Source organism: Pleurodeles waltl, chromosome 5, assembly GCF_031143425.1.
Source record: "Pleurodeles waltl isolate 20211129_DDA chromosome 5, aPleWal1.hap1.20221129, whole genome shotgun sequence".
Classification (NCBI taxonomy): Eukaryota; Metazoa; Chordata; class Amphibia; order Caudata; family Salamandridae; genus Pleurodeles; species Pleurodeles waltl.
In genome coordinates this window covers 1,811,552,662-1,811,565,120 of record NC_090444.1, presented here as the reverse complement: position 1 = coordinate 1,811,565,120, position 12,459 = coordinate 1,811,552,662, and the positions used below count along the sequence as shown (strand labels likewise).

The window sequence follows — 12,459 nt, the reverse complement described above, 5'->3', positions numbered from 1 at the left end:
TTTTACGAGCTGCTCCTACGACTACTGAATCTGGTGTCAGTTGTGATGTAATAAAAGCAGGGTCTGTGGGCGGTGCCTTGTATTTTTTCTCCACCCTTGGGAGTTATTGCACTGCTTTTAACAGGCTCCTTAAAAATCTGTTTAGCGTGCCTTAGCATTCCCGGGAGCATGGGAAGGCTTTGATAATGGCTATGGGTGGAGGACAGGGTGTTAAAGAGGAAGTCATCCTCAATAGGCTCCGAATGTAGCGATACATTATGAAATTCTGCTGCCCTAGCTACCACCTGTGCATATGCTGTACTGTCCTCAGGTGGTGAGGGTTAAGTTGGGTACGACTCTGGACTATTGTCCGATACTGGAGCGTCATAGAGGTCCCATGCTTCCTGATCATCTTGGCTCATGGTGGTATGAGCTGGTGATTGTGGTGGAGTCTGTGCCGGTGATACATGAGTTGACTGTGGTGGAGAGGGTGGTGGAGTTACCCTCTTTACCACCTTTGCTTTTGGTGGCTTGTCTTGTTGCTGGAAGTCAAGTTTCCTTTTCCTTCTGATTGGGGGAAGAGTGCTGATTTTCCCTGTACCCCTTTGGATAAAGATCCGCTTTTGCGTGTGATCTACATCTGTTGTTTGTAATTCCTCCTCAAATCTGTGTCTTTTTAGTTGGGAGGACAGCGATTGTTCCTCTGAGTAGGAACTGGTTTTTGGTTCGGTTGCCGGGCGTTTTGGCACCGAAACCGTGTCTTTAGTTGTTTTCGGCTCCGACGAGATCTTTCTCTTTTTCGGTGTCTTGGCCTCTCGGTGCCGACCATCTTCGGTGCCGCTATCTCTGTGCCGAGCAGCTTCGGTGCCGCTGTCTCTGTGCAGAGTAGCTTCGGTGCCGCTGTCTCGGTGTCAACCCTTTTCTGCACCACTCTCTCGGTCCCGAGATTGCTGCGTGCCTGTGTCTCGACCTGAGTCGGACGACTTCGGCACCAGTTCGCCCTTTTTCGGTGCCGATGGACGGTCACCTACTTTATGGGTTAAGCCATGGCCTGTTGGCAGTGGCGTCCCCTGGGCTTTGTCTGTTATTTCGTGTGATCTTTGTTTCGACGTCTTACTCACGGTTGGTTGCTCTTCGACGTCGAATTCTTCGGAATCAGACTCGTGGATGGAGAAAGTTTCTTCTTCTTCCTCGAACCTTTGTTGTCCTGTCGGCGTGGACGCCATCTGCAACCTCCTGGCTCTTCGGTCTCGGAGCGTTTTTCTCGACCGAAACGCGCGACAGGCCTCACACGTCTCCTCCTTGTGCTCGGGGGACAGGCACAAGTTACAGACCAAATGTTGGTCTGTATAAGGATATTTACTGTGGCATTTAGGACAGAATCGGAACGGGGTTCGTTCCATCAGTCTCGATGTTACACGCGGTCGGGCCGACCAGGCCCCGACGGGGGATCGAAAATACCCCGAAGGGCTACCGGAGCTCTTTAAGGTTCGGTGTCGATTTGCCCTAACTATCCCGATACCGAACGAAACAATACCGACGAATTTTCCCGAGATTCTGACTAACTTTCCGACCCGAAACACGGAGCGAAAAGGAACACGTCCGAACCCGATGGCGGAAAAAAAACAATCTAAGATGGAGTCGACGCCCATGCGCAATGGAACCGAAGTGGGAGGAGTCCCTCGGTCTCGTGACTCGAAAAGACTTCTTCGAAGAAAAACAACTTGTAACACTCCGAGCCCAACACCAGACGGCGGACTATGCACAGCATGTGTATCTGCAGCTACACATGCCACCGAACACCTTAATATATTTACATCGTAGATTTTGTCATAACATTCAACAGTAAAACATGAAATATCTAGGCCCATTCAATGGTAAACCAGCAACTCAGGCTCCTCGGAACATGTGTTAAATACCTTTCAGGAAACCTGGCTGAGAGAACAGGAGTTCGTGTGATATGTGGACAGAGCAAGGCAGATTCTAGCACAAGGAACAAAGAAGCTGCCAACAAAATACAAAAAGGAAAAGAGAGTGGAGATCGAAAGCAACACGGAAAGTCATGAAACATACAATGGATAAGAAAGATGACAAGAGAAAGCAGACAAGAGAAAAAAAAGTTGACAAAGTCAAGCAAGAAGAGAAAACAAGGAAACAAAACTGAGCAACAAAGGAGAAAACGTGACAAATCAGTGGCAGGCGTACAGGCCATTAGAGAAGACAGAAAAGAAAGGCAATGAGATAGGAACATTTCAGAGAAAACAAGTGCCAATGAGAAAAAAGGAAGAAGCGAATGAGAACAAAAAAGAGCTAGGAGAAGAGGTGTGACTAAGAAAAAAAGAAAACAGAGAAGAGGCAAGGGAGAGGAAACACGTTTGCTCTCTATCAAAGAGATCTGCCTCTAAATTTTGGCCATGCTGGTCTTCTCGGGTATAGATCTGCAATAGTAGATAGCGTCAGTGACTTACATCTTGCAGTTGTGAAAGGCACCAGCTATTTCAATTGGTTTAAACTAGAACAATGTAATATTTGCAAAGGTGTATTTGCTGGTGTAGGAGGAGATCAGTGACTGGGCTACCCTAGGGCTTCCCAGCATTAACTACATCATTATCAGTGTACAACTACCACTTTGCATGATTGGTGAATATGCCAGCGTTTGGGAAGACCTTCCAAGAAGAGCTTCACAAGCTACTCACAAAAGAGGCTGCAGACACGATTGACTCTTTAACAGCGCATTATGCAGCAGATGCAAGATTAGTGATGGCTTTACAGATTTCCCAGAATACCAACCTGGTGGTTTTAACAGTTTGGAAGAAGCCCACTGCCCTAGTCATCAAAACAGGGGTCATGGTGGAAAGGAAATAGGACTGCACTGCACAGACAGCATTTGAGCTTAACAGTGTAGGAAGCTGGCTCTTTATATAGTATACCAAAATGAGGTATACCGTGCAAAGAGTCAAGGTATTTCCTTTTAAGAGGACAGGAGCTTGTTCTAGCAATCCCAAGGTGCTCTCTAGGAGGTGGTGTGGTTCAGCAACCTTAAGCTTTTCAGAGAGGAGTGTTAGACATTTGTTATAGGCACACAGTCAATAAATGATTCACATTGACTCAATAAGGAGATCCACACCAATTTACAAAGATAACACATACCTTTATATAATATAAGGCACCAAAACCATCACAATCAGTTAAGTACAATTTGTAATCGAAATTCTTACATTTGAAAATTCGACAGGACTTGATTTAGATCTCAGTTGATGGAATAATGTCACAAATGTGACGGATATCCCATCCGCCATATTTCGGTCATCATAGGTTATAATGGGATCTCAATGCAGCGGGCGGGATATCCGTCACATTTGTGACTGAGTATTCCCCTACGCTGAGATCTAAATCAGACCCTTAGTGCAAGTTTCTGAAACTGCAATGTTAACCTATGGAGGAAAACCATGAACTGCAAACAGGTACTCCGTGATTTGCCAAACCAATCTTCTAGACTTAAAGTGAGAATAGGGTAGGGTTCTAGGCCATACCAAGAGGTCACCTCAGGCAGACAGGTGACAAGGTGCAGTTCAGCGTGTGGTGCCCTGCTAAAGTCAATCACGGATCGGTACGGTCAGTAAGAGGCCAGTCTGGCCGAACCAACAAGGGGGCTCAGGTCTCACGATGCTCGAGGATGTGGGGACACCTTTGGTCCTCTTCTCCAGGGGCCAGGGCAGCTGGCTGCAGAGGTGTCCTGAGGCATCAGGTTCCTGTAACCAAGATGACAGACTTAAATTTCGTGTCCACATCAGGTAGCTCACCTTAGGGGTTGGAACTGGCCTGAAGGTGGAGAGCCTCTCAGACTACTAATTTTCCCACTTGTACGGATGCCAAGTGGGCCCAGACTGCAGCGAGGGGGCCAGGGGTGAGGGGGAGAGATAGGAGGGAGCTAACCTCTTAGGGAAGCCAGATTTGCACACCAAAGCAGACAGGCTCCATGAAGCCCCATGTCTTGGAATGCTAATTTGCAGGTCCTCCTGTTGGAAGGGGTGTTCAAAAACCCTGTTAGAGCAGACTTGGTTTCGGACTGCCCGAGAGCACAGGCTCACTCCTGGAGGTCAGAAACGTGTGTGGTGGCAAGTTGCTTAAGGCCAGTCCATCAGCACACTAGTTGTTGGTAGATTTTTCAGGAGGCACCTTCAAGGTGCCCTATTGGTCCATGTATTAATAAATCACTAGAATCAGTGAGGGTTTATTAATATGAGATGTTTAATGCCAATCATCCCTGGTTTCAATGAAGCCATCATGTAGCTGGGGAACTCATACTGACCAGTGTCCATCACGGGAACTTAAAATGGATTGCCTGATCACTCACTATATCTAAGAATCAACAAACACAAATCAGGGGCATATCTTGCAGATATGTCCACACATGTAATATGTAATATAATGCACCCTGTTTTAGGGCTTGAAGGCCTGCTGTAGGGGTGACTTACATATACTGCATGCAGTGTCAGTGGGTATGGCACACAGACTGTGTGCCATGTCATGTTTTCACTTTTAAATGCACCACGACACGTAGCCTGCAATGGCAGTCTGCATCAGCTATGTGAGGGGTCCCTTAGTGTGGCATAATACATGCTGCAGCCGTTAGGGAGCCTCTTTGGCACCCATGCCCTATGTACCATTTACTAGGGACCTACAGGGGTGCCAAAGGTATTGCCAATCGGGGAACAATTGTACAGTTTAGGGAACGAGATCTGGCACAGGGGACCTGGATAGCAGGAACCCAGTGCACTCTTAAAATCGAAAACCAGGATAAAGGTGGGGGTGAACATGTTAAAAAGGGACACTTTCCAACATATAGGCAGCCCTCCCCCCCCAAAAAAAAAAATTGCCTGAAATGTCCTCTTCTTCAACAATATTGTGGACAGAGCAGACTTCTCTTGGAGAAAATGGTAGCAAAGGGAAGACGGGCTGGATGGACCTGGTGATGGCACTAAACACACTATGCAAGCTTGAAGGGAGACATTTCCTTTCTTACTACCACTCCCTTTCATTCTTGGCCACCTTTTAACCCACATGCACACCACAGGAAGCTGGGTAGGATTCAATTATGTGATATGAATCATTCCTGGTGTCTGGTTAAGGGGAGTAACAAGCATTAAGAAGGTAGAGCAATGGGCGAACTAGCAATCATGTACCAGCTGTGTTACTGATCACAGTACTATTGAATAATGCTTTCTAATGGACCCCTGCCCAGCTTATAGAAGTGTAATCTCCTGATTCGAGTGCTAGCCAATACCATCCTTACTGAATGGCTTAGAAGTAAACATAAGTAATATTAAACAGTGTAATGGAAAACAGAATGGTTAAAAGTACTGTATGCTTTTCAAACAATATCTCTTGTTTGCTTACCAGACTAGAATGTGTTGTAAACTTCAATAAAGAATCAAGGTACTTCTGAAAATTATCAGGTATTGTTACATCTTCATCGGAACCCTGAAAAAAAACAGTTTGCGGTAAATAATTACTATAAACAAATTTGAGCTCCACGCGCACTTTTTCAGGCACACAAACATCACATATGCAGTGATGTTAACTCTAATGTCTTTAAATTGCCTTGCTAAATCTCCGAAGATAATATAACTGTGATAACCTGCTTGTCAGGTTACCTATCAAAGTCCTGGAATGTCAGGGTTATCAGACTTCCCTGGAGGGCAGCTGAGCCACAAGGACCAGGGTTGATCATCTAACTACACCCATTCCTGACAAGTCCATTTATATATAGACTCAACTTATAATATACATTCTCATAACCAAGAAGGTGACTAACCCACTTAGTAGATGGGTGCAGTTTGGGATTGTTTCAGAATCTCAGGCACCAATCCACAGTGGTCACAGGCCTAAGAGCAAATTGTGCATCTAGTTATTACCAACGCGCTAAATCTTCGGCATTAATTTGTACTCAAGTCAGGATTTGCACCTCTCTGGGAAAAACAGCCTCAGTGATCATGTCAACAGTGATATAGGATCAGTAAAGAGTCCAGGCAGGACACAGCTTCAATTCAAAGACAATTATGGACTCAGCTGGTTATTAGGATTAAGGGCAAAGATAAAGAGATGTAATTTCTGGGATAAATATCGTATTTTCACAAGCCTAAGTGTCGGAAACTACGAGTTGTATTCAAAATTACCCAGTGATGAAGCACACACTAGACTTTAAGGCTTCACTAATTCGCAGTAGGAGCTAGACTTTGGGATTTGTGACAAACCTGCAACAGGGAGAAAGATCTCTGCAACCTTCATAAGTGCAGAGATAGTTCAAAAATGTTCTTTGAAGAGAAAAAAAATATATATATATAAGAAAAAATAAAAAAGTCAGCCAGCTTCAGCCATTAACACTGGGTATATGAAGACACAGAACATTCATAAACTTCTGGAACTTGATATTGAGGATATAAATGGGTCAGGGACAGTAAAGGCTCATCATTGAAGGCCCCAAAAGCACATTTGTAGCCTCACAAGTGCTAGATGTTAGTGGTCTTCCAGGTCCCACACAGCTGTGGCTTAGTGGATCTCAAGGTGGCTCTCTAGGCCTTAGTCTTTCACAGAGACCCACAAGCAGCTGAACAATGTGTATATCTCCCAGGGCTTTTGGAAAGTCAGAATCCCCAATCCCCTTTACCCATTACCCTTCTTATATTTCTTCCAGGCAGCTGCAACGGACATATCCTGGACAAATGTCACTCTATGATGCCCCCACTGTAACATGTTCCTAATGATTTTGCAGCCATTTTACCCTCAGGTAGATTCGCTATCCTATTGTCTGGAGGCGATGCGTGCAAGAATCCAAAGGGCAATGATTTGATTGTTAGGGTGTGGCCCCTGCCCAGACAGCCAAAAGAAATGAAGATTTAATTAGGTTTTCTAAATCTTTTATTTATTGATACAGAAGACATCTACGAATGTCATGGGAAAGAAAAATCAGAGTGCAACTGAACTTTCACTTAAGTGAAACCTAGAGGACACTTTAATATACATTTTAGACTGATATGCAATGTCGCTTTACCTCTAGGTAAATGCCAAAATGGTTCCTAAATTCCCAACACTTAGTAGCAGGTACCTCCACGGCCTAAAAAAAAGAGAAATTGTAGCAGGCATACACTCAGATTGTGTCAGAACCCAATAACAGATCTGGTCAATAACCTTTTTCTTACTTAGCATGAGGTGAAGAATGAAGAGAGTAAGAGATCAGCCTAGGACATGATGAAAGTCCAGCGATAGGTTGGGTGCAGTGGATGAGCTGAAACGTGCTGATCAAGAAGGGCGAGTGAGGGGGGAACACAGAGTTATGTTTACCCCAACCTTCTAGTTATTTTGTTTTTAACCTTGTGTAGGACAGGGTTGAGTAAATAAAGTCAGTCACATATTTCTGTCTTAATACATTTTTAACAGTCTTCATCCCTCATTATATGTAAACTCTAGGAGTGCACTCTGAAGAGTTCAGGATGAGCTCCCCTTGCACTATAATATAGTTTGAACGAAGGGTACCATCTTTTTTATTCAAATCCAAAAGAAGGTAAATGTGGCCTGTGTCTGAGCGATTAAAGGCATAATAAAGAAAAGAATAGACAGGACTTCTGGAAAGATTTCCCCTATTGCAGATGAAAGGCAGCCCCCACAGTTTTACATGTGGATAGAGTGGTACAGAGAAAAGGCGGTAGAAGGTCCCTTGGACCAATGGTTTATGGAGTTTATTTATTGAGTTTCTAAACACCTTCTTGAGTAAGCTATGGACTGCTCAGCTTTGCCATCCTGGGTCCTCAGATTAGGGCTCAATAGTAAGGATAAGGCTGGGACACCAGTAGTAACATTCTCAATATGTCACAATCGGAGCCCAGTAACACCAGGTTCCCTGGGAGTCCTGAAAAAGAGTCCCACAGGAACAGGATAAAAATTTAATTATGCAAATACTAGAAAAGGTGAGAGTGCTGGAGTTCAAAAATGGTGATAAAGGGACCCTTTACCACCACAAATAGCACAACGACAAGTAGTATATGAAAAAACAAAAACAGATATTGAGCTGCATTGCAAAGAAACGGTATTAGCGTTGAAGTAACTGCTCCAGGGCTCTGACATGCAGAAACCAACATCAGCTGTAAGTTGCCAAAGTCAAGAGGTGTGGGTTTATTACAACACCAATACAATTTCCAGAATGTCAGACACTGGGGTAGAGGTGTATTGAATGCTTTAAATTGAGAAGACCGAACAATGGTATAGTTAACAATATCAAAGCTGTTTTGGAAAAGTAACCAAACTAATGTTTTGAAGAGAATGTCCAAACAAGAAAGCACCAGATAGCTTCAGGGAGACAACAAAATTTGACATAATTCAGGTGGAGACAGGCCATACTATCTTACAGCACCTACTCAAGAACGTGAGTAGAGTTGGATATAAGAGGAACCCCCTAGTAGGCAAATGGAGAGAGAAAATATGTTTAATAGAGTGGGCAGGGGAAGGTAAGGTTTTGGCTAAAAAGGCACCAAATTACAGCCAGTTCGCAACAGAAAAAGCCAGTAAGCAATACTGTGTCACATAGGATGCATCAGAATCTACTGCTCTCAAGATGCATTAATAGAATCGTCAGATGAGCAATATTAATTTGAGGAATGAATAGGGAAAAGAAATATCCGCAGGCAGTCGAAGGTAAACGTAGATCAAGCAAATCTGAGACCAAGAGTAACGTGCTACTGACATTTCGGCATCACATAAGAAGTAGACAAGCCAAAGGTGGGGGCAGAGGGTCAAGAACAAGAGGAGTAAAGATCAATCATGCTCCAATAGAAAGTGTCAAAATAAACTGAAGTCAGACCAAATAAGTACAATTACAGCAGGTGGGAGAAACTCTGGGAAACCAAACTCCATCGTCATTTAAAGCCTACCCAAAAACCTATCAGGCAGAGATGGGAGAAGAAAGTGGAGACATCAGCAGCAGGAATACAAGTCCAAATGTACCAGCAGGACTTTGAGAATCATCCTCTTTCTGGATTTTCTCAACATTTTCAGCAAAAGTGGTGAGAACAGAGGGAAACAAATAGGTGCTCAACCGATCGATGTGAGCTCCACAGCCTGAAGATTGCTCTATCTATCTCATTAAGTATGACAAATCTGAGAGAGATCCGTTTGATGTGTCTGCATTAAAAATGTTCACACCTGGAAGATGGAGTGCTGTAATCTGGAGTCATCATGTCAGGAGGAAGCTTATTATTTGACCCTGGATGCTCTTTCTTGTTGCTCATTTAGCTAGCGAGTGGCGATGGGCATTTACTGTCTGCTGCACCACTGTATTTAATATCACTGATGGAAGAAACAATTGCTGGCAAGTCTTCAGTGTTCAACTTGGTCATTGCCTGTCATATAAATGTGTGCTCCACACATGACTCTGAAATGTTCTGTCAACAAAGACTGGCAAGCGGTTAGTTTTAATACGGAACTCTAAGCAGGTTTTTCTTTAGAAGTAAAAAAGACTTTACTGGCTTTATTTAATGTGCAAATTCAGCTGTATGAAAGTAACGTCAATGGTGGTGAGAAGCAGCAGGATAAGCAAAAGCAAGTTTTTGAACATAACCCTGCAATATAATCCCATGCCACACAGGAAAATCAAACCTTTAGAGAGCAAACCCATGAGGCCACTATACACTACTTTGACAGCAAATGGACACTACTTTGAAGGCAACAGTGGCTTGCATCTTTCAGCTTGAGTGTGACGCTTTCAAAACTGTTACAAGGAGACATTGTCTCTGAAGAGTGATAGGCGTCCATCATAAAGTAGAATAAGAATGCACTACGGTCGAGAAATTCCTCTGAGCTCTTGAAGGTCACACACTTATAGGGGTCACAAAAAAGCGTTATTAGACAGCAGGGAACCGACTGAAACAATGTACATAGATTTCAAAGATCACTAAGCCAAAGCACACAGTGAAGGGGATACTTACTTGTCTGGTTAATTAAAAACAACAACTAGAATGAAAATGTCACTTACCCAGTGTACATCTGTTCGTGGCATCAGTCGCAGTAGATTCGCATGTTCTGCAATAGCTCGCCATCTGGTGTTGGGCCGGAGTGTTACAAGTTGTTTTTCTTCGAAGAAGTCTTTCGAGTCACGGGACCGAGTGACTCCTCCTTTTGTCTCCATTGCGCATGGGCGTCGACTCCATCTTCGATTGTTTTTCCCCCGCAGAGGGTGAGGTAGGAGTTGAATTGTAGTAATAGTGCCCATGCAATGGAGTGACTAAGTATGCACCTATTTAAGGTTGAGATGATACATATATAAATAATTGAAGGTAACTTCCAAACTGCTACAGGCTCCCTGGGAGGCGGGTGGGCACATGCGAATCTACTGCGACTGATGCCACGAACAGATGTACACTGGGTAAGTGACATTTTCAGTTCGATGGCATCTGTCGCTGTAGATACGCATGTTCTGCATAGACTAGTAAGCAGTTATCTCCCCAAAAGCGGTGGATCAGCCTGAAGGAGTGGAAGTAGTTTGAAATAATGTTCTTAATACGGCTTGACCTACTGTGGCTTGTTGTGCGGATAACACGTCTACACAGTAGTGCTTGGTGAATGTGTGAGGCGTAGACCATGTGGCTGCCTTACATATTTCTTGCATTGGGATGTTTCCTAGAAAGGCCATGGTAGCACCTTTCTTTCTGGTTGAGTGTGCCCTTGGTGTAATGGGCAGCTGTCGTTTAGCTTTAAGGTAGCAGATTTGGATGCATTTAACTATCCATCTGGCTATACCTTGTTTTGATATTGGGTTTCCTGCATGAGGTTTTTGAAATGCAATAAATAGTTGTTTAGTCTTTCTGATGTTTTTTGTTCTGTCAATGTAATACATCAATGCTCTTTTGACATCTAATGTATGTAGTGCCCTTTCAGCTACGGTATCTGGCTGTGGAAAGAACACTGGAAGTTCCACTGTTTGATTTAGATGGAACGGTGAAATAACCTTTGGCAAAAATTTAGGATTGGTCCTTAGGACGACCTTATTCTTGTGTAGTTGTATAAAAGGTTCCTGTATTGTAAACGCCTGAATCTCGCTTACTCTTCTTAGGGAAGTAATGGCGATGAGAAATGCCACCTTCCAGGTTAGGAACTGTATGTCGCAGGAGTGCATGGGTTCAAAAGGTGGACCCATAAGTCTAGTTAGGACAACATTTAGGTTCCATGAAGGAACAGGTGGTGTTCTTGGTGGTATAATTCTCCTAAGGCCCTCCATGAATGCTTTAATGACTGGTATCTTATATAGGGAAGTTGAATAGGTAGTCTGCAGGTATGCAGATATTGCTGCAAGGTGTATTTTAATGGAAGAGAAAGCCAGGTTAGATTTTTGTAAGTGAAGCAAGTAACCCACTACATGTTCTGGAGTTGTGTGTAATGGTTGTATTTGATTAATATGGCAGTAGCAAACAAACCTCTTCCATTTACTTGCATAGCAGTGCCTGGTGGATGGCCTTCTGGCTTGTTTTATGACTTCCATACATTCTTGGGTAAGTTGTAAGTGCCCGAATTCTAGGATTTCAGGAGCCAGATTGCTAGATTCAGCGATGCTGGATCTGGGTGTCTGATCTTTTGGTTGTGCTGTGTCAACAGATCTGGCCTGTTGGGCAATTTGATGCAGGGTACTACTGATAGGTCTAGTAGCATTGTGTACCAGGGTTGCCTTGCCCAAGTTGGTGCTATCAATATGAGTTTGAGTTTGCTTTGACTGAGTTTGTTTACCAGGTAAGGAAGGAGAGGGAGAGGAGGAAAAGCGTAAGCAAATATCCCTGACCAGTTCATCCATAGGGCATTGCCTTGGGATTGTTCGTGTGGGTATCTGGATGCGAAGTTTTGGCATTTTGCGTTCTCCCTTGTCGCAAACAAGTCTATCTGAGGTGTTCCCCAGAGTTTGAAATAAGTGTTCAGAATTTGGGGGTGAATTTCCCATTCGTGGACCTGTTGGTGATCTCGAGAGAGATTGTCTGCGAGTTGATTTTGGATCCCTGGTATAAATTGTGCTATTAGGCGAATTTGGTTGTGAATTGCCCAACGCCAAATCTTTTGTGCTAGCAGGCTTAACTGCGTGGAGTGCGTCCCCCCCTGCTTGTTTAGATAATACATTGTTGTCATGTTGTCTGTTTTGACGAGAATGTATTTGTGAACTATTATTGGTTGGAAAGCTTTTAGTGCTTGAAAAACTGCTAGAAGTTCTAGGTGATTTATATGCAGTTTTGTTTGATGTACGTTCCATTGTCCTTGTATGCTGTGTTGATCGAGGTGTGCTCCCCACCCTGTCATGGAAGCATCTGTTATTACGTATTGTGGCACTGGGTCTTGGAAAGGCCGCCCTTTGTTTAAATTTATGTTGTTCCACCATAGAAGCGAGAGGTAAGTTTGGCGGTCTATTAACACCAGATCTAGAAGGTGACCCTGTGCTTGTGACCATTG

At 43.8% G+C, this 12,459-nt stretch overlaps 1 protein-coding gene across 1 annotated transcript in view; it reads right to left on the bottom strand.

The window, feature by feature from the left end:
- Positions 1-12,459, bottom strand: part of LOC138296834 (exportin-5-like) — a 723,294-nt gene that overhangs the window by 583,938 nt on the left and 126,897 nt on the right. Inside the window, exon 9 of the mRNA XM_069236301.1 lies at positions 5,380-5,463. Coding sequence (XP_069092402.1) covers positions 5,380-5,463 — 84 coding nt within the window. The remainder of the gene's footprint in view (positions 1-5,379; positions 5,464-12,459) is intronic.